This window comes from Fundulus heteroclitus, chromosome 19 (genome assembly GCF_011125445.2).
Source record: "Fundulus heteroclitus isolate FHET01 chromosome 19, MU-UCD_Fhet_4.1, whole genome shotgun sequence".
Lineage (NCBI taxonomy): Eukaryota > Metazoa > Chordata > Actinopteri > Cyprinodontiformes > Fundulidae > Fundulus > Fundulus heteroclitus.
The window spans coordinates 12,402,467-12,423,230 of record NC_046379.1 but is presented as its reverse complement, the minus strand read 5'-3'; the positions used below and the strand labels follow the sequence as shown (position 1 = coordinate 12,423,230).

The 20,764-nt window shown below is 38.1% G+C and overlaps 1 protein-coding gene across 19 annotated transcripts in view; it reads right to left on the bottom strand.

The window, feature by feature from the left end:
• Positions 1-1,109: 1,109 nt before the first annotated feature.
• Positions 1,110-20,764, bottom strand: part of LOC105938374 (ryanodine receptor 3) — a 144,114-nt gene continuing 124,459 nt past the window's right edge. For 16 of the 19 annotated variants that reach the window (XM_036150729.1, XM_036150737.1, XM_036150734.1 and 13 more), the window contains 21 exons: positions 20,663-20,743; positions 20,102-20,190; positions 19,889-20,017; positions 19,708-19,812; positions 18,381-18,462; positions 16,017-17,329; positions 14,573-14,631; positions 14,286-14,475; positions 13,674-13,760; positions 13,392-13,586; positions 11,252-11,382; positions 11,108-11,150; positions 10,849-10,976; positions 10,679-10,739; positions 10,434-10,580; positions 8,340-8,474; positions 7,732-7,888; positions 6,233-6,297; positions 5,740-5,840; positions 5,070-5,121; positions 1,110-2,122 (listed from right to left, as the gene is read on the bottom strand). In XM_036150729.1, coding sequence (XP_036006622.1) covers positions 2,027-2,122; positions 5,070-5,121; positions 5,740-5,840; positions 6,233-6,297; positions 7,732-7,888; positions 8,340-8,474; positions 10,434-10,580; positions 10,679-10,739; positions 10,849-10,976; positions 11,108-11,150; positions 11,252-11,382; positions 13,392-13,586; positions 13,674-13,760; positions 14,286-14,475; positions 14,573-14,631; positions 16,017-17,329; positions 18,381-18,462; positions 19,708-19,812; positions 19,889-20,017; positions 20,102-20,190; positions 20,663-20,743 — 3,446 coding nt within the window. In that variant the 3' untranslated portion in view covers positions 1,110-2,026. The remainder of the gene's footprint in view (positions 2,123-5,069; positions 5,122-5,739; positions 5,841-6,232; positions 6,298-7,731; positions 7,889-8,339; positions 8,475-10,433; positions 10,581-10,678; positions 10,740-10,848; positions 10,977-11,107; positions 11,151-11,251; positions 11,383-13,391; positions 13,587-13,673; positions 13,761-14,285; positions 14,476-14,572; positions 14,632-16,016; positions 17,330-18,380; positions 18,463-19,707; positions 19,813-19,888; positions 20,018-20,101; positions 20,191-20,662; positions 20,744-20,764) is intronic. The other 3 variants (XM_036150733.1, XM_036150735.1, XM_036150745.1) reach the window with 1 other exon arrangement.

Below are 20,764 nucleotides of genomic sequence, written 5' to 3'. Positions count from 1 at the left end.
CACACCGTTGCAATGTTATAGCAACAAACTTTAACCTACACAGATGTCTTTCAGCAGGTCACTCATTAGTGAAATGTACTCATGGTACCACAGGTTTAGTCAAAGCAAATTCTTATCCACAGTGGTGATGGAAAAGGACCTCAAAACATGTATATTGTATATATCATTGATAAATTACTGTTCTCCAGTATAATCTGGTATTTTAACACCATGACATAAAGTCAAAGACTTGCCAGCGATAAATCCTCTTTATTTCTTCTCAGTTAGAAAACTGATGGGACGTATATCGCTTTTCGTTGGTGCCGTGATAACATTACTGTTTTAAAATGAACTTACAATTAGACTCATATGTGATGACCGTTAAAGTTTTTTTTATGGTCCACCAAACATCTCAGCATCTCAGACATTAAGTCAAATGGGGATGTTTTAAATACCAAAGAACAACAAGCCCAGAATAAAGTTGTATTTTTAAACTTTTAAATTTGGCCTTTCAAAGATGCCTTTGACTCCTCTACATGCAAAAGTGAACAATACGATGATCCTCTAGCACCAGGAGCCTATAAAGGCGAATTCTGAGATAACTTTCAGGCACCTAATAACAATAATTAACAGTTTTATCATTAATTTGCTTAGTTTTATACTTTCAACTTAATGAAAGAAACTGAAATTTTCCCACAATCTTTGTACGTAATTATCTAGTTGTTACATGCCACTATTTTTTTGTGGTTAATTTTTCCATGATATGTAGTGTAAAAAATATTATTACTGGGTTATATTAGTTTTGAATTTTATATTTTTGACAAATGATTTAAAATCTTATTGATTTTAAATAAACTCCAAATTTTGAGGAATATACTGAGATTCCCTCATGCTTATTTTAGTGTGATGGCTCCCAGGACTGGAAGTAGTCATCCCTTAGATTGATTTTAAAAAGCAATGAGCCTGGTTTATTCATGAACATCAATCTATTTTCTAGTAGCTTAACATTGCTACATTATTACAAAGAAAGCAAAGTGACATAAAGCAGAATGGACAGATGTCGCTTCCTGCTTCTGTGTTTGCCTCAAATGATCTTGTGGCGTATCGACTGGAAAGAGGAGTGAACATGATTAGTTCTTCAACAATTTATTTCTTTTCCATCAAAAGAAATGCACAGATCAGCAAAGCTATTACATACAAATCGCCATACAATAGCAGTTCATTATTTTTTATATATTTTTTTTCCATGTTTGAGGGGTGATCGGTTTATTCCATTTGTTGTTTTTACACTGTATCTTGAACTTTTGAAGTTATGCTGCATTCAGCAACAAAATAGGAAATACCAACATTTTTCTTGCATGTTCAACCACAAACTACATACTGTACCTGGCCAGTTAACAGATTACCGTTCCAGTTAGACTATTCTATTACATACAATAAAGAAAAAAATAAAGGTTTTGCATAGCTTCATTGTAATGTAGATACAGTACTGTAAGGCACTTCGTAAGAGTTTTAGGCATTTTATGTACCTTTTGCCACTTCTTTCTAGAGACGTCACTTTAATATGCAATGTTACAACATCTGATTAAAACTTTTCTTTAATACATTTTTTTCCCACTAAGTATACTATACTTCTTTGCTTTTCTTTTGGCATTAAGTCTCATGTTCGACATTCATACATTGTGCATAATATTGACTGACACATTGTCTGATAACCCCAAACACCCACTATTTTTTTTCAAAAACACTATAAATAAATAATAATATAAAAAGAATTGTGCAATAAATTGGGGTTACTTTGTTGAAAAGGCAACAGACGTCAAAAACATGTCCAGAATCTAAAACAGATCAAATAAATCTGACTAAGTCCGAGGTCCATTTTCTTTTTCTGTACCAACAGTGACGATCAACATGACCTCCTCCTGTCTATTGTTTTTAATAAAAACATTTTTCTAAGTTTCCTGTCAAACATATCCAAAACAATGCTGGGTTGAGTCGGTGTGTGTGTTCTATCTGTCTGGATAGAGGAGAGGAAAATGCATCTTCTCTATCCAAGCTGGTCTTCGTACTGCTTCCGGAAACAATCTCCAGCCGGGAAGAAATCCCAGCAGCGCTCCTGATACATCTTCCACACATAGGACTCCTGGAAAAAAAGCATAGGTAGCTTTGGTGAAAATCTCAGAAAAGCCCACTTTAATATAAAAGCTTGAAGTCCCTGTCAAACCTTTATATATATATATATATATATATATATATATATATATATATATATATATATATATATATATATATATATATATATATATATATATATTGTGTTTTTATTGCACCTTTCTCTAAATGTTAAAAGTTTCCGTAGGTACATAAAAGCACATCAGAGGGAGCAATACTGTCTGTTAGAGGATAATTTTCTCAAGATGTATAAAATGCTCTTTTCCTCATTATCAGCACTGTGTAATATGTTTACATAGTTTTTAACTAGCATGGGGCTCATCAAACACAGAATTAGCTGATTTTCAACCTTTACAGACCAATAAGATGAGATAGGGTCTTTTGTTCAGTGAGGGAATGCAGCCTTGAAGACTAAGGGTGAACTTTCTTTTCATCAGCTTTACCAAAGCATATGATCCTCTTGACTCTCTACATCCAGATAAATAAGACAATCCTTAAAGAAGTTGACACATTATAATTAGGGATGGGAAAAATAAATGTTGCAGTGTGGTATTTGTAGTGGTGACTAAAGGCACTAGACAATTCCTCACAATCTCATAGGCTATAAATCTATTAGTCAAAGCCCCTCAAAACTAAAAAACGAAAATAATACTTACTCCATTATAAAATGTGAAACTTCACTCAAAGCAGCCATGTGTAACTTTTAGCCACTAGGGGCACTAAGATCTGTAACATTCACGTTTAGCACCCATGAAGATCACTGGCAAAACTGCACTGTCGCCAAATTAAACACTCTGCCTCCGTGTTTTGGAATCTGAAAGCAGACCACTTTGGACCAGCAGATTGAAAAGTCATTGAGTTACTTGTAAAGACAAGACCACATTCACCCCTCTAGATTAAATCCTACATCAGACAACCAAAAATATGTCAGATCAGGTAAGTGTCATATCTGTTTTGTTTGTCGTTGTGGCAGTTTGAGCTCAGAATGGCCCAGAATGTGACCTAGAGAGTCGCTGTAGGTCAAATTCAGTGACAGATCTGACCCTCTCAAGTTACATAGAGTTTTTGAGAAAGGCAGCCTGCACACGAGCATCTATACGCATCAAATGTTGTATATTAACCTGAAAACGTATTTAATATATATCAAATTATTATTATTATTTGGACACTCAAAGATGCTTTACAAAACAATTTTAAAAACACAGAAATATCCGGAAGAGCATAGTATGGAAATGCAATTAAACTAATAGTTGGGTCAAATCGTGCAACAAAAACAATGCACAATATCTGCATTAACTCATATTGAAATGTGAACAGTTGCTGGTAATCGCGTAGAATAAACATTGAAAAAAAAAGGTAATTAAAACAGTAAAAGGAACAATATGAGCAATATCGTTGATGTCTGGGTTTGACAGTATGTTAAATTAAGAGATTATCATCAGTATAAACAGATAGTTAATAATTTATTGAAAATATATATAAAACAAATAATCTATAGGGCAAATACTGTAAGCGTACTGCAAAAAGTATTTGTTCAATTTATTCTTTGTCGAAACAATGCTTCTTGGCAATACATCTCATCCCACTGGAAAGCTAAACCCATTTTCCCTCAAATGGTGCCATGTTTGTAAGGAAAATGTATTTTTGGGTTAAACAGCAGAGTTCTGTATATTGGTGTAGCCCACAAACAGAATCATATGTCCCATGTGTTGTGTGGCGTTTTCATTCATTACTGAGGCCCCTGTTTGCTGAACAAATCATTTGTTAAATTGCCAATATTGTCTTGCTTTTTAAAACTTCAGTCATGGCATTCAATTATCAACAACAAATAAAAGCAGATTAAGCTGTGTGGTGTTGGCAAACAGGATTTAAAAAAGCTTTTCATGGGCGCAACCCATACACACAATTCTACTGCTCAACCCACAAATGTATTCTTTTTACAAATGTGGCTCCATTGAAGGAAAAAAATAAACACGCTTACCAATAGGATAAGATGTGTTGCCAAGAAGCATTGTTACTAGAAAGAAATAAACAACCAATCACTAATTTCTTTACGTTTTTATTTTTGAGCCATGTATAATTCTTCCAAAGATTTTAAGTTCACATTTATTCAAACATTCTTTAAGTATTCTAATTATTAGTGTGACTGCAAGAAAGGTCAAACTGCATATATTAGTACATTAGATATACTCAACCTATTCCTTAGCTGCGGTAATACATCTGAAAACATCCAATTAGATATACATTTTTTTTTCATTTGAAATCCTGTTATTTTTATCCTTTTTTGCTTGTGAGGAAGTACTCAAAATGATACCAAACAACATACATTGGTAAGCATTTAACTACATATGCTGATGGTTGTTATGTTTGTAAAATACTTTTACACCGAGATATATTTTATCTCTGCTATTTTCTATGCTGACGATAATTAATAACCAGAATACTCAAAATATAATATAATGTAAAAACCTCAAACTAAAAACATAACATAAAAGTTAGATTTGTGTGTGTATCTGTTAGCATATTTCATACCCCTTTGTTTCCAAGTATAACTTCTAAAAAAGAAAAACTCAGTTTATAAGGGTAACAAAACAGTTTTCCTTTGTCCTATCTCAAAAGAAACAGTTGAGAAACCCTGCCTTGATGCTGAGCTTGTGAACAAGCAAAATGTGCACTTTTCAAACTCACCATCTGCCCAAACCGCTTTCCTAACAGTTTCAATATTGAATGTGAATTATACTTTAGGTAACTGTGATTAAATCTTTCTAACTGATGAGCACAATCTCCACATGGACGTGGCTGCATTTCTGATAAGGTTTAGGTGTTTTTTTCATAAAAATATCTGTATCATTTCAAGTTAAACAATCCTTTTAGGGACTCATGTTTAAAGGTCTTTTTGTATAGAGAAGATAGTTTACCTGGCCAGTGTGCTCTGTTTCATCCTTATTGATAAGGTACATCAGGAAAAACCTTAAAAAAAAACATATCACTGTTAGTTGGTAACATTCATCAGATATCCCATTAAAATATTACACACAGACATTAGAGCGATAAAATAAACTGTGCAGATTCATATTTGTTACATGATGTTCTGATTCAAGAAACAAAGCAACACAAATCCATCACCACTCCAGAATCGCCTGCTGCTTCCAAAATCAGGTGTAAATGGCAATGGGCCACCGTATCTCTGTGGGCGTCACAGCACGCCAGTTCGCAATGAATACTGCATGAGAGTGCACTATTGCAAACCTATTTTCCAATAAAGTTCATAGCATTAAATAGTAATGAAGCAAGATAATGAGGTCGTCTCGGATGCACCGACTGGCTGACTGTGAGAGCAAATGGACTGAGACTTTCTGTTGTTGGGGGGTGTTATGCAGGAGCGCTGGCTAAGCAGGGAGTTCAGAAGAGGCAGATAGCGATGCGGGGTTGGGGAAGGGGGAGGGTCATCCCCTGGAATGAGTGATCTGGATCGCTGCAAGTACAGAGCTAATGTGCTAAATCTATCAGTCAAGTGGGTACAGCACAGCGGTAACACAAGATAGCGGTAAAATTAGCACAATAATTACCAGTTAAGTTTGTACTTACAGGTAGTTGGCCAAATTGTGCTCTTGCAAGGTGTGTGTCTCGAAGCCATGGGGCGTTGTGTCAAAGTAGTCGTTACCAATGCCACAAATAAAACATTTGGTCTGAGGGCAGAAGATAAAAACATGTTTATAGAATTGGTTGCATTTGGTAAGCGTGAGTTAAAGAGTTTTTTCCCAGCTTAATTTCATTTTTTATCTAATTTTGAGATTGCAACACTACATCTATCAGCTCCTGAGGGATGTCTCATGTGGAGTTGATGATTTTCCTAAGGCTGAGAAAATTACTCTGAAAATGGCCTGTTGGGTCATATGTGGCCATTAGTGAAGAGAGCAATTAATTGTATTTTCCCACAGTCTGATATTTTGTCTAAGAGTTCCCCTTCATCCTGCATTTGAAACCCACACTATGTATAAATGTATTAACCAAGGAAAAATAAACTATGATAACATTCCTTAAATGATTTCCTCATAAATGAGACGAAATGTCATCTCACCTCCATGTCCTCTTTGACTTGTTCCTGCTGGTCTCTCAGCTCTCCAAAGGCATCGATGATCAAACCTGCACAAATCCACAAAGAGAAGTTGTGGGTACACATAAGCCTAATCTTAAGCCCTGCGCATGTAGTACATGAACTACTTTACTTCTTTCAGAGTATTTCATTGAGGTTTTAAATGACAGACACAAAGTACGGCATATGAATTAAGTGAAACAGGATACTGCTCAAAGGTATTTTACAAACAATGTGTTAACTGTAGATGGCAATGTATTTTACACCCCCTGAGTGATTACTTAATAAACCACTTTTTGCTTTAAGTTTTTACTGGCTTTGCTAGCAAGACAGAGATTTTCCCACATTATTATTATTATTATCATTATTATTTTTTACAAAAAATCAGAAGCTAAAGCAAATTGTCTGGAGCAATCTCACAACAATTTCCTAGACTTTGGGTGTGCACTTCGACTGGGGAATTCCAACACATTGATATGGTTTGGTCTAAACTCGTGGTCCTTAAACTTGAACACTTGAACTGCCTTTAATGGTGCTCAGAAGAAATAATGGTATAAATAGGTTTGCTGCAAGGCAAATAGAAATTAACTGACTGATTTAACCAATAAACACCAACATATATAAAAGATGATTCGGAGTTCAATCTTCCGATGACTCTTCTGTTAATTTGCCAATTATAAACCTGCAAATTTCGACTTGTGAACAAGCATGTCACATATTACTGAACGGCATATCCTTCAATTACTTAAGAAGTTCATAAGATTTAGTTTTACTATGTAATTATCATGAACCTTTTGTGTCTCCAGACTTTTGCTGTCTCAGACAGGTTTTCTTCCAGGATTGTCCTGAATTTCACTTAAAGATGCTAAATAAATTAAATCACACTTTTCATCGTAATATCAGCATGTGCAATATCACTTTTGCAATAGATTGTCTGAAAGCAACACATGTATGAAATTTAATTGCAAATTGTTCTCCTGAAATCTTGCAGCCCTAATTTCCTATCCATCCATCCATCCATCCATCCATCTATCCATCCATCCATCTGTCCACCCACCTATCCATCCATCCACCCACTTTGATCCCAAGGCATCATGCTGCCACCACCATATTTCACAGCGAGGATGTTCAGTGTTAGCGTTCTGGACTCTATTTATTAATTAGGTAACTTCTGAGGGAGACTGGTTGCAATGGATCTCCTATGGGGTATCAGAGTAAAGGTGGCTAAGTAGAAATGCATGGCGAGCTTTTTACTTTTAGTTTATAATTAAGTTCTTTTTTATGTTGGTCTATTGCATAGAATTCCCACAAAATTGCACTTAAGTTTGCAGTTATAATATGATAAAATGTATTAAAAACAAGTAGAAGGGGTGATGAGATGTATCAGTTAGCATCTTTGTGCTAACTCACACAGGTTGCTTTATCCATTATGTAAAAAGGTTGACTTTTGATAAAAATTATATGTGTACATTTTTCAAACTTACCCTGAATGATAGCCAGCAGGATAACAATGACGAAGAAGAAGAATGTGATGTCAAAAAGGATGCGGTAAAGCTCATATGGGTCGCCCGCCGGGTCCTCGATTTCATCCCCGATGCCACCTCCAGCTCTCACCCCAACATACATGTGGAACAAGTAGCACTATAAAAAAAGAAATTGAGAATTGCTTTGAAGGAACACTAAGCGATTCTTCACCTTTTGGAGTAACATGTCTAGAGACGTAAGTAATTCGATAGTAATTATAATGCTGTTAGCAAGAGATCTGCTGGGCATACTCTGTGCCTATGCAACACTGCTCTGGTGGTGGCATTTTATGGGCAGGGAGGGGCTAAGCCCTGAGTGGCAGCTGTTCACATGCACATACGTGCATGCACGGCCAGCCCGGCTTTGTAAACAAGAGAATAGAGAACAACACAGAGATAGTTTGTGACGTCATTCCATAGCTCATCTAAAAAGATATGTTTAGTTCTTTACAAAACTATTGTTTATTTATATCAAAAATAAAGAAATGTTGCTTATTGCTTCTTTAAGTGTGAGAATGAGACACAAGTTGAGTCGGAGCGAATGCAAATAAATGACGACTCGTGTTCACCGTCATCATGTCATCACACTTCATGTCTGGCTCATCGTCATCTGCGCTCTTGTTGTAGAACTTCCTGAAGAAGTTAAAGGCCACCACAGTATAGAGATAGACCACGACTGCCAGCAGGCCCACTGTCAACACCAGCTGCAGAGGAAAATGGAGAGGAGCCATTACTAGCATTGATTGCACTGCTTTTTTTTATACATATTTTACTTGCAAACTTAATTAGGTCAGCAGAGGCAGATTTGACAGTCCATATTTTTTCCCTATAACAAGGTACACAGCGGGTTCTCCCTGACTTTGAGAGGAGGAGGTGGAATCAAAAGAGCTGCAACATTTATTTGTTAGGGATAAATACAATTTCAAACTAAATTAGATTTTATATCTAAAATAAGGCTCCAACCAGACTTGGCTCAGACAGTAATCTGTTTGTCAGCTGAAAAGACAAAAGCAAAAGAAGCTGCAAAAAAACTATATTTGGACTATAAACATGATTGAAAGATCTACCCGCAGGCCAATGACTTTGAAATGTGTCAATAATTCCAGGTGGCCTAAACATTTTTGATTTATTCTCACCTCAGAGACTATAAGGAAATTAAAGTTTGATTTATGCCTCTGGTTATTTTACAGTTGCTGACCAGATCGCGGGAACATTTTGATAAGGAGGATGGAGCCATTTGAGCTTAGAGCTCTCAGCCTCACTGGAGGGTCCACTGAATAACTTCAGAGCTGTTTTTCAAAGAGCTACATAAAAACAAATCAGTGTGTCCTCAGATGTGTGTGGTTGCAGGTATGTCCAATCAAATGACACATACATAGTTTAAGAATCTGCTAATCAATAAGACAAAAGCTGAGAAAAACAAGAACTGGAGCTGTTTGTCTAAAATGTTCAGTTTTTAAAACTTCCAAGAGGTATCCACAGAAAAAAATATTTCGACATTTCATTGGCAAAGTTAATGATCCAAAATATGTCAGTAGTGTACCATTTCTGAAAATTTTCACCTGCGAAAAGAACATTAATTGGCATGTATAAAAGATCATTGTTTTGGTTTAAAGAAATCTTAAAAAGGAATCTGTAAACAAACTTGGTTTAAGATCATGCACCAGAATCGCAACCAGATTTAGGTTCAGGGCTAGTCCAAACATCTTCTATTGTTGCTTTTTTCTGGCTGGAGAATATTTCAGGATTTCTTGGTAGAGAGCAAAAAGGCTTTTCAAATGTTTTTTTTTTTTTTTTTGTTTTTTTTGTTTTGTTTGTAAACCTGTAAACTCAAAAGTAAGACTGGCCCTCTGGCTTTTTTTGGTCAGTAGTAATTTTCTTCTTGCAACTCTTCCATGGATGTCATTTTTGCTCAGGCCCTTTGTTATTGTTGAAACGTGAAGCTTAGACAAGTGGGGCCTGCAGTGCTTTAGATGTTGCTCTGAACTGTTTCGTGACCCCTGTATAACACTTTGATGAACTTTTGGACCGATTCTGGCAGGCCGGCCACTTCTAGGAAGGTTCAACACTGTTCCATGTTTTCTCTATTTGTGGATAATGGTGCTCGCCGTGGTTTGCTGGAGTCTCAACATCTTAGAAATTACTTTGTAACCCTTTCCAGGCTGATGTATGTTATTGACTGTTTCTCATCTTTTCTTACATTTCTTTAGATCAGAATATGATGTGTTGTTTTTGAGATCTTTTAGTCTTATTACTGTCAGACAGGTTTTATTTAAGTATTTCAGTGATAGTACACGTCAGGCAGTAATCAGACCTGGTTGTAACTAGTTAAAAAAGGAGCTAAAAAAAACCTTACTTAATGTATAATCTAACAAGGGTAACAATTACTTTATCCACATATGGACAGGTTGGTTTGGATAACTCTGTCCCCTGAAGAAATAAAATCATAATCTGGAAACTGATTTATTTATTTATTTTTGTTTAATATTAAAATTTGTTTGGTGATACACTTGCGTGTGGAAAAAAGATAGATAGCATCCATTTGTTTTAGTGATTGTAACCCTGTGGGCTGAAACGCCATTAATGTGCCTCACACAACCTCAATCCCTGACTCTGCAGTGACCCCTGCTGTTTAGAAAGAGACTTGCTCCCTTCCTTCTCACCTGTTTGCCATTATGAGTGACAGACGAGAGGATTGTGCGGAGGGTCTTGAAACCCATGGCAATGTCCAGCAGATGGGCAGCGAAGAAGAAGTTGTTGTAGTGCCCCAGAATGGACATGGTGGTGTACCAAACAAGATACAGGAATGACTGTCGTCGAGACAAATTAACCAGAATCAATTACTCAACAACATCAAAAGGAAATCTGAGTCACATAATGATTTATTATTGCATTCTGTCAAACTTACGTTGTCTGTAAACACCACCCCCATTTTCCAGACGTGATATTTTGTATCGATGGAGCTCAGCCTGCAAAAACGAAGGGATCTGATATAAAGCACTCATATTTTTCTGTTCTCCCTCTATTTTTTTGCATGCAGTTGCAGCCTGGCAGCTATTTATTGCTCCAATCTCGCACCAAGACACTAGCGACGCCTCCTTGGCAACCGTTTCCTCTGTGGGGTTAAAATCCAGAGCACTCTTGTCCAGCCCCAGCAGCTCTGCTATCCTCTCTGCTCCATACAGGTCTCCGTACTTCTTTATCACCTGCAAACAGCAGCCACAAGAAGAAAAATACAAGAGAGAGGAGGAATAGTCAGGCTTATCCTTAGAAGGTGTTGTCGCATTTACTTCACAGTTTGTGTTAATCAAGAAAACCAGTAAGTTAAGCAACTTACTTTGCGTTTGACAAATTTATCCCAGTAGTTGTTGGGAAAGGAGCTGACAAAACCCACAAAAATAAACACCAAAATTAAAGTGTTGTTTGCAAAAAAAAAAAGATCAAAACTCAGAGTGAGAGATTCGTCAGGTAATGGACTTACGGGGTATTGATGACCAGTCTGTCCCACTGTCCTTTAATGTCGTCATCAGATGGCTGCTCGGTGATATAGAGGCCTGCAAACTCCAACTTTCTCGCTATTTCCTTTTCCCGCTTAAACACGACCAGAGGCACCTGAAACAAAAGGATGCATTTTGAGGTTTAAAGTTTTTAAGCTGCCATTATGTTACAATCAGATATGGCAGATGTATTTAATAGTTATATACATAAAAGGTTTTAGAGCTGTAGAGATTGTGAAAACTAAATTGTACTTTGGAACATGTTCAAGAAGTTGAAACTAAAATAGTGACTGTTTCAAAAAGACAAAGTTTTAAGATTTAATGGCAAGTTTTATGGCAATATGATTTTTCTTAATGGTTTTTAGTGATTGCTCATTGTATGAATGATAGTTTATTGTTCAGTTCCTTCATGAAAACCATTTCACATCCAGCAGACGAACGCAAATTGGCCCCTGGCTGCTACAACAGTCACTGCTGCAACCTCGTTAAGTTGTTTTACTTTTTGACTTTGCTCCCAAAACATTCTGTTTGATTCTGGATTTAATTCTACAATACGTCACCTTCCTAAAAACAACACTGCTGCACGTAATTTTGTTTTTATTCAAATAGCAAACCCTCAGTTGATCATCCCTGTAGTTTAATTACTCACTAGTATCAATATTAAATAGTATAAACAGTATTTAAGTAAAGAGTCCAAATACATTTTTTTTTTTCTGAATTTGCCAACAAGTCACAGGACAGAGTGGCTGAGGTCATTTTATACACTTTTCAAAATGGCTCCAATTTAAGAAAAAAAAGAAGAAAAAAAATGACTTATCTAGTGAAGGTATTGTCATGATGCAGAATGTTTTCCCTACTTCTGAGTGATAAAGTTTATTATAATATCAGCAATGAAAGTTAAATACTCAAAATTGCAAGGTAGGAATGATTTAGTGCCTTGAAAAAAAGTATCAATCACCCTGAAACTCGCTATATTTGATCATTTTACAACTTTTATGTCATAACCCATTTACATGCACATACTTTTTTAAACCAATCCATTTTCCACTCTGTATGTATGTTTAGGGCTAACGTCATCCTGGAAAGTCAGGCTCCGCCTCAGTCTCAGGTCTTATGCAACCACCAATAGGTTTTATTTCAGGATTTCCTTCATTAGACATTTTATATTTCCTATATACCTATATACATCCATCTTTGTTTCAACTCCGAAAAGCATGTGTGTCTCTGCTAAAAAGATGCATCCCCACAGAATGATGCTGCCACCATTGTGTTCCTCTGTGGTGATGGTGTGTTCAAGGTTATGTGGAGTGGTACTTCTCTGATGCGCATGTTTTGCACATAGGCCATAAAGCTACTTTTTGGTCTCTTCTGACCAGAGCACCTTCTTCCATGAATTATATGTGTCCCCCTTCAATACTTGGGGCAAACTGTTAAGAGGACTTGTTCTGATTTTCTTTTCACACTAGCTTCCTACTTGCCAGACATACATAAAGATGCATTGAGGCAGAGCAAACAGCCATCCGTAACATAAAACGTTGGCAGGTTCTCTGTCAAGACATGGGTAAACAACACCTTAAATGAACAAAAAAGCTTGAATAATACAATCACTCCACTTGGGATGCTCTTCGTCATCCATTTGTTCTGATGTAGAGCATGTTTTTGGAACGTCACCATGGTGCTATGTTGTGGTGCAATTAATGAGCTAGAAATTGATTCTTCTTGTTCATTGTACAATAGTTCATAAAGGACAAATTTCTGGGGAGCACAGCTAACAGTTGTTCAGTCAACAGATGCTCCCTACATGAGCTGTGGATCCCAGCAACTCCTCCAGAGGTACCATGGCCATCTTGGCTACTTCTGTGATTAAAGCTTTTATACCTCATCCTGTAATTTTACATCGACAATCAAGTCTTGTTAGATTGGCAGTTGTCATTATCCTTCAGCTTTACAATTATTTGCTAATTTGTGTTGATGTATCACAAAAAATCCCAATAAAACACATGTTGCATCGTGATAAATAGAGCAGAGTTTCAAGTATATGAACAGTTTTGCAAGGGACTGTATATACCATGGATATAACAGTTAGATATTTACCAAGGTGATTTTTTTCTTTTGTCACTGTACCTTCAAATAATAGTATCCCACTACACACAGGAATGATATGATGGTATGTAGTATTGCCAAACAGCAAAGTGTTGGGGCCATGTAACCAGTGCTTTCCTGCAGGACGAAGTACTCGAGCGCTCCTTCATCCTCCTCCTCTCCGACTCTGCCTCTGCGGGTCCAGGGGTCTTCATCCTCGGAGTAATCACCGGTCACCTAAAAGACCAATTTATTAGCAGTTAACCAAGCAAACACGGTCAAACCCTCAATTTAAGGACCAGGAGGTCTCAAAAACAGCAGTACCTTGTAGAACAGAAGTATGAAGTTGATCGCAAAGGCAACAAAAAGTGCCAAGAAGCGCAAGTTGTAGAAATTTCTAGCCAGATAGTTCTATAAAGATATGATGAGATTAATTTCTGCATGAGTTATATAAATGCAACACAGGCAAGTAAAGTATTGTTTACAGTTTTAGGGCTTAATTTATAAAAAATAAATAAAAATGAACACAGAAAACTGCATTTCTTGCAAGACAAAAATTTTCAATTAGAGTGGAGGAAAAAAAAACATTATTCTGTTTTTCCCCCAAGATGGCTAACAATTTGTCTGCAGGTTTTTCTTTTTCTACTGTCATGGCAACTGCCTCCTAAGTAATGTGTGGGTGTGCTTGTTTATCCAATAATAGACCCAAGGAACAGTACATAGCTTCTTGTTGATCTGCCTCGACCATAACAATTTTTTAGATGTTTTGGGTCTACCTATTGTCATTTAAGACAGTATTACGTGACGGAGTATTGAAAAGTAGGTGCTTTCAATTCACACATGCATTGGTTCAAAAAAAATAATATTAAAACTCAATCTGGATGTGGAACATTTTTATAAATTAGGCCCTGGACTAATCTTGGATAAATATCTGACCAGCATCTTAGTCTGGTAGATTTCTAAGCCAGCCAGAAAGCTGGCCATGAAGGCCTCTGGAGGTTCTTTCCTCGGGCCGAGCCTCTTCTTTGGGGCTCTCCGCTCCTCCCCTGGAGGTTGTGGAGGAGCGTCATCCTTGGCCTTGTCATGGTCCTTTTTCTCACCATCCTCTGAACTGCGAACATAAATTCTGTTAGTGACAAAATGTCAGTCTGTGAGGAGAAGTGTTTGAAGGTAAAGAGCGCATGCAGCAGCAGTGTATGTATTTTATGAAGAATTGCACTCACTCTCCCTTCTCTGAGTCTGATTTGTAGTCTCCATTTGAAGTGTTTTTCTTTGCTGCCATCTGTTAAAAAAATAACATGTTCAACGTTTATTTTGAAGCTGACAGCACTGAAGTACAAAAGTATTGATGGCACAATAAGAACTATAGTAAGGTTGTTCTTTTTTTTATTTTTGCAAATACATCTGTATCCCCCTTTTTCACATTTTGTGACATTACAACCACAAACTTGCTTGTGATGTACATGTTTTCAATTCAAATGTGACAGATATTGCTCTGCAAAACTGCAAAGTGAAAGAATAAATAAATAAACAGTTTTAAAACTGATTTGCAAATAGAAATCAGAAAAGCATGGAGTGCATATGTAATTAGCTCCCATGATCATGACCATGACCTGGATGACTGAGAATCTTCACCAGCATTTAGCTCCCATAAGTTATTGCTTTTACAGAACCTCTTTTTGCTGTTGTAACAGATTATGCTTTAATCTAAACCACTACATGGTGGCTGTACGTTAAAGGCCGTTGTCCAGCTGAAAGGTCAACCTGTTCCCAGATCTCCAGACTTTTGAAGCCTCCCACAGATTTTCTTCCACTGTTGCACCATGTTCAGTTGAATCCATCTTCTCATCATCTCTGACCAGCTTCCCTGTCTCTGACTGAATGCAGCCTCATGGCACAATGCTACCATGCTTAATGCATGCTAAACAATGCGATATTTCAGTGAAACAATTCAAGCAGTAATATTTTTGTGGGGAATGGATTTGTATATCACTGTAGATCATACATTAAAAAAGGTTTTGTGGAATTTCCCTATTATAATAGCATGTTATTTATGCATTTCTAGGGGGCCTAAAAAAGGTCTATTCTCAGCAGCAGGTATATGATTTAGGTTATTATTTCCTTAAAAACGCTGGCTATATTGAACAAATTGTTAATTGCCAATTTTTGGTGCAGCAGGGTTTGCTTCTGAGTAAGAGTTGCTGGATAGTTGTGGTCCTATTTGTTATGAACTTAAGAAGGAAGGAAAAAGCATGATTATTAAAATATTAACACTTCATGCTATATTTAACATTTTTTTTCTATTTCAATTTGTCTGTTAAAACCCGTGCTCTAATTCGAAAAATAGCTAAATCTGTATTTGCCTACTGTGCTGGCGGGGCAAATATATGCCATTATTAAATAGCAGTCCGGGAACATTAGCTTCTGAAGGTAATTGCTGGCAAATTATTTTAATTATGGTTATTAGAGAACAGGGGGATTGATAAAATCATAAACTGCACATGTCAAATTTATGTTCTTTAAAAGATTTAAATCTAACATTCCTTTTTCCCTACACACCACAACTATCAAGATTGTGTTGATCAGTCACATAATATTCCAATAAAACACACACGCGACATGACAAGATTTCAGTGTAAATAGTTTATAAAAGTTATGATTACCAACCTGTGCCTTCTTCTGCCTGACGGCACTGGCTATGGATGGAGCATCTCCCACCACCACCTCCGATACGTCCCCCAAACCTGGCTCAGCCCCATGCTTGCCCTCCCTCTTCGGCTGTATGCTCAGCAGTTCTTCCATCAGGTCAGCCTCTGCTGCGTCGCCCTGAGACATCTGACCCATCTCCTCCAAAGCCGATGCATCGTTGGCTTCCATCTTTTCCGTTTCCAACACATCGCCATGGATCCCAAACTGAGTGGGGTCCGGCATGTTTCCCAAAATGTCCGTCACCTTCATATTCTTAGCCCCTTCGACCAGGCCACCCCCGAACATAGTGGTCCACAAGATGTGGAAGAAACCCCAAACCACGCTGTAGATGAAGTGGAAGAGACCGATGATGATCATCCAGAAAAAAGAGAAGAAGCCCCTCACCATCTCCCTTACACTCATCTTCCTGAATCTCCTGTACTGACGCTTCATGCTCTTCAGCGTGAGTAACTGTCGGAAGTGACTCAGGCTCTTTCTCAGTGAGACGCAGGCAATCGTGAATGCTGAGGAAGACTCCATCATAACGTTCTCCTCTTCTTCCTCCTCCTGGTTCTCCACCACACTCTGGCTCTCGTCCTCGTTTTCGTCGGAACGCTCGACGGGATCCGGCTCTGAAATCTGAGAAGCCAGCTGCATCTCAAAGATGGTGTCCTCACAGAAGTTGACGAACAGCTCCATCTTCTCGCTCTCCCCGCCCTCATTGACCACATCGAAGATGAACTGCCGCTTCGACTCTTTCACCTGAGGCTTTTCCCACTGCGTCCGACTTGACTCGCTGATCTCAAAGTAGACCCTTTCGATTCGCTTGGCTCCGCCCATGATCTCGATGCGACCCAAGAAAGGCTCAAAGTAGCTGAGGACGCTTTCAGCCAGGTTAAGGAACGTCGACAGACGAGCGTCGTGGGGCATATGCTCTGAGAGGTTGGTGAGCAGCACGGCTACATTGAAGCCAATGTCCTTTGCTGGTTCGTGAAATCTCTCCACAAATTGCTTGTAGCTGAACATGTCGTTCTCATCCGCCTCAGCACAGGAGAGAAGAAACTCAATTTCAGACTGAGAATACTGCTTCTGGTTCTCCATGGACTTCTGAAAATCCTTCTTGGAGATGACCCCTTTACTCTCGGAGTCGTACTCCTTAAAGCTGTCTGAAGTCGTCAAGTCCTTCAGCTTGAGGAACATGTCAAAAAACTTCAAGATCATCTCCACATTGCTTGAAGACTCCACCAAGGTGTCCACCATCTGCTTGCCAATCGTTCCATTGACAACATTACCTGTGAAGCAACAAAGTGACCGAGTAAGGACTTGTCAGAAGATGCAACAACAGAGAAAAGGTGTAGTGTCGAACCTTTTCACGTTGTGTCATGTTTCAACCACCAACCTGAATGTATTTGATTGGGATTTTATGTGATAGACCAACAAAGCACTGGAAAATGACATGTGGGTTTTAAAATCATTTACACATAACGATCTGAAAATGTCTGGCTTTAAATCTCTAGAGCCTAAAATATGTGCTGATTCTTTTTTATAAGATAGCTCCAACTCAAACATATGTTTACAGATGCTCTGTATAAGATCTATTTTCAAGCTTTGCCACAGATTTCCAATTTGATTGATACCACCACGTTTTACCTTTTCTTTATATCTGCCACCAAGTTTTACCACGACAATGATGATCTGTTCATGGTAATAAATCTGTTCGCATTGCGCATGTAGCCAAAAAGGACACATGTCGGTCTCGTCTGCTTAAAGCAAATTCTAAAACATGCTCAGTCTGACCTCTACAAGGCTTGTGGCTAATTTTATTCAGCACTTCTTACTTTCAGCAATGCCTTCGTTCATAAAGTCTAGATTTGTGGAATGCACAACTAACAGTTATTCTGTACAGTTTCTTCCTTTTCAGCTGCAGATATTCAAAGCTTAAGAGATTATTTTATAGCCTAACCCTTCGTTATTCCTGACTATTCCGCTATGATCCTTGAAACTCATTTTAATGCTCTCCAATAAGTGTACTGTATTTCATTTAGGGGTATCAAAGTGAGGGGGTGTAATACTATTGCAAGTCACGCTGCTTTTTAGAATTGTATTTATTCGACAATTTTGAAAAACACTTATCATTTTCCTCCCCCATTACCATTCTACATTTGCTTTGTGTTGGCCTATTCTATAACGATTACAACAGAATGCATTAAAGTTTGGGACTTTAACTTGAACAAACAGGATAAAGTCCAAGTGGTATGGACACTTTTTGTAAGGTTTTGTGGATTTAACAGCCATTATATAAACATTATATTAAATTATGTTTGAATCATGAAATGGGCAAACCTTCTAGAAGCGAGAGCATCATGACGATCATGTCCTGCTGCAGGTCCAGGAGCTCCTTCAGTAATTCAATCTGACTGGAGTCCTTTTGGGAGCAGAGAAAAAACAGAGTAAATTACTCAGACCAGTGACGGCCTTCCTGTAAGGATTGTTCTGCACCCTTTAATAACCCCGAGCTGCATTTCAACCGATCAAGGCTGCTTCAGATTCTGCTGGGGACCAGACGGTCCCTCAACTCAACATCCATCCATCATCACCAGGGTTGATGTTATTTCACCGCCCAGGAGCAGATGGCTGGGTCACTCTGGCTCATTCAGGGTCTCTCTGGATCTTGTATTAACCATGCCATAAATCTAAACCTAACTTTGATGGGCTAAATTCAACCCCTGCACCTGTGCTTTGCAACATCCTGGCATCTAGTGTCAGACCCAGAGCCTTTGAGATGGTGAGATAAGGTCATACGTCAGTTAGCTGAACTGGCTGACGTGATGCTACTGCAGCAACAGGATGCTATTCTTGAGGCTGGAGGAACCTCTAGTGGTCATTTAGAAAACATTAATGCTGCTCAGGTTTTAATTTTAACTGCATCACTGGTTCCATATAAGCATTTCTTCGAGTATTTAAATTATAACTTTTACTGAAATGTCCCTATATATTCATATTATCACTTAAGAGATTTAATTAAAGCAAAAATGTTAAACAGTTTGTGTATTTACTGATAGAAATATGCAGTTTGCCTGACATTTGCAAGTATTTGACTATACTTTCAACCTTTAGAGAATAATGGAACAGACTTCCTATATGATGACTTTTTTAGCTGAATCTTTGCTATTGGGACTCTTTACAGATGGAGCATATGTAAAGAGATATGAAACATGTGAGGGAGTGGTGGCCTAGTGGTTAGAGCAAAGAGCTTCGGTCCTAGAGGTTCTGAGTTCAATTCCCACAAGCTGCTATTCTGGGTCCCTGAGCAAGACCCTTAACCCCCAATTGCTCCCCAGGCACCGCACAGTGGCAGCCCACTGCTCCCCAAGGGGATGGGTTAAGATGCAGAAGTGAATTTCTCCATTGTGAGATCAATAAAGTTAAATTATTATTATGTACAACGGTTTTCCTTATTTAAATTCAGCAATAGTAAAATAGTTATTTTCATCCTGCAAATACTGTCTATGAAATGGTTAGTTTTTCTGCAAATTATTTTTTTTTTACCAAAATGGTCTAGAAAGTGGTTTTCAAGATGACAACGGAAAACAATAAGAAATATTTAGTCACCTCTGACAAGTTCAAATTGATTTTGGCAGTTTTTTTGCAGCTGACATAAAGCAAATACCTGGGATAACTTCATCTGCATGTTGGCGAAGACGTGCAAGAAGCCCACGACTGCATCCCACAGCCTGCTGTGAGCCAGACTCTGCTGATTGCCTATGCATGGTCCCTGAAGAACAAAGCGTATGGTTGGCAAAGTAAAAGACAGACACGGCTAACCGTGGAGCAGTGTTGGGAGAAACTACCTGTATATACTCTGTCAAAGAGTTGAACACCTGTTTGGCGACCGACAGCGCTTTAGAGAAGTTCCTCTGGCCAGCTTCGTCAATGATATCCTTACCAGAATAGTACCAGTAGAAATCGCTGATGGATTCCTAAAAGAGGAACTAATCAGTTGGGTTTGTTTTGTTTTTATTTACAAGAGAAATGCTGGAGGTGTGTCTGCAACATTGTGCTACCTGGAGTCTCAGCAGGTAGTCAACTGTGCTTATGATGATATTGACTGTGGTGGTATTTCCTGTCTGGGTCCTCAGGAAATTCTGAAAATCTAAAAAGCACGTGGCAGAAAATTAAGCGTCAGAAATGAGTTAGAGTAAAGCACCTTGCAAAAGGATTCATATTTATCAGCCTTGTTCACATTTTGCCACATCAACTCTGATCACCTTCCCTGTCCCGGCAGAAGAAGAATCACCACAGCGTGGTGCAGACATTTCCGCCTTTCGCAGTTGGGGTGGTGACATAAAAAGTTAATTACAGTCTTGTTAAATCTGAACGTAATCATTCACAAGTTTGCTGTGTCCCCCACATGGCTTGTAGCAAACTGCAAACAGTAACTGTTATAGCTTTCCTTTTCCCACTCTTTAGGGAAGGAAACGTTTGTAGAGTTTGAGAAAATTCAAGGAGTGTTGAATGTCTTTCCTTGCAAAAGGGCCTGATTCACCCCAAATCAGTCACCTAAAACTAAAACAGATTTGGGCTTCATCCAACATTGAAATGTTGACATTTAAAAACACACTTACCATTATTATGACCCTCACAGAGCAGTTGCAGAAACCTAAAGAGATCCTTAGTGAACTCGTCATTTTGCAGAACCTTGGAACCTGAGAAGAAGACGTAAAACG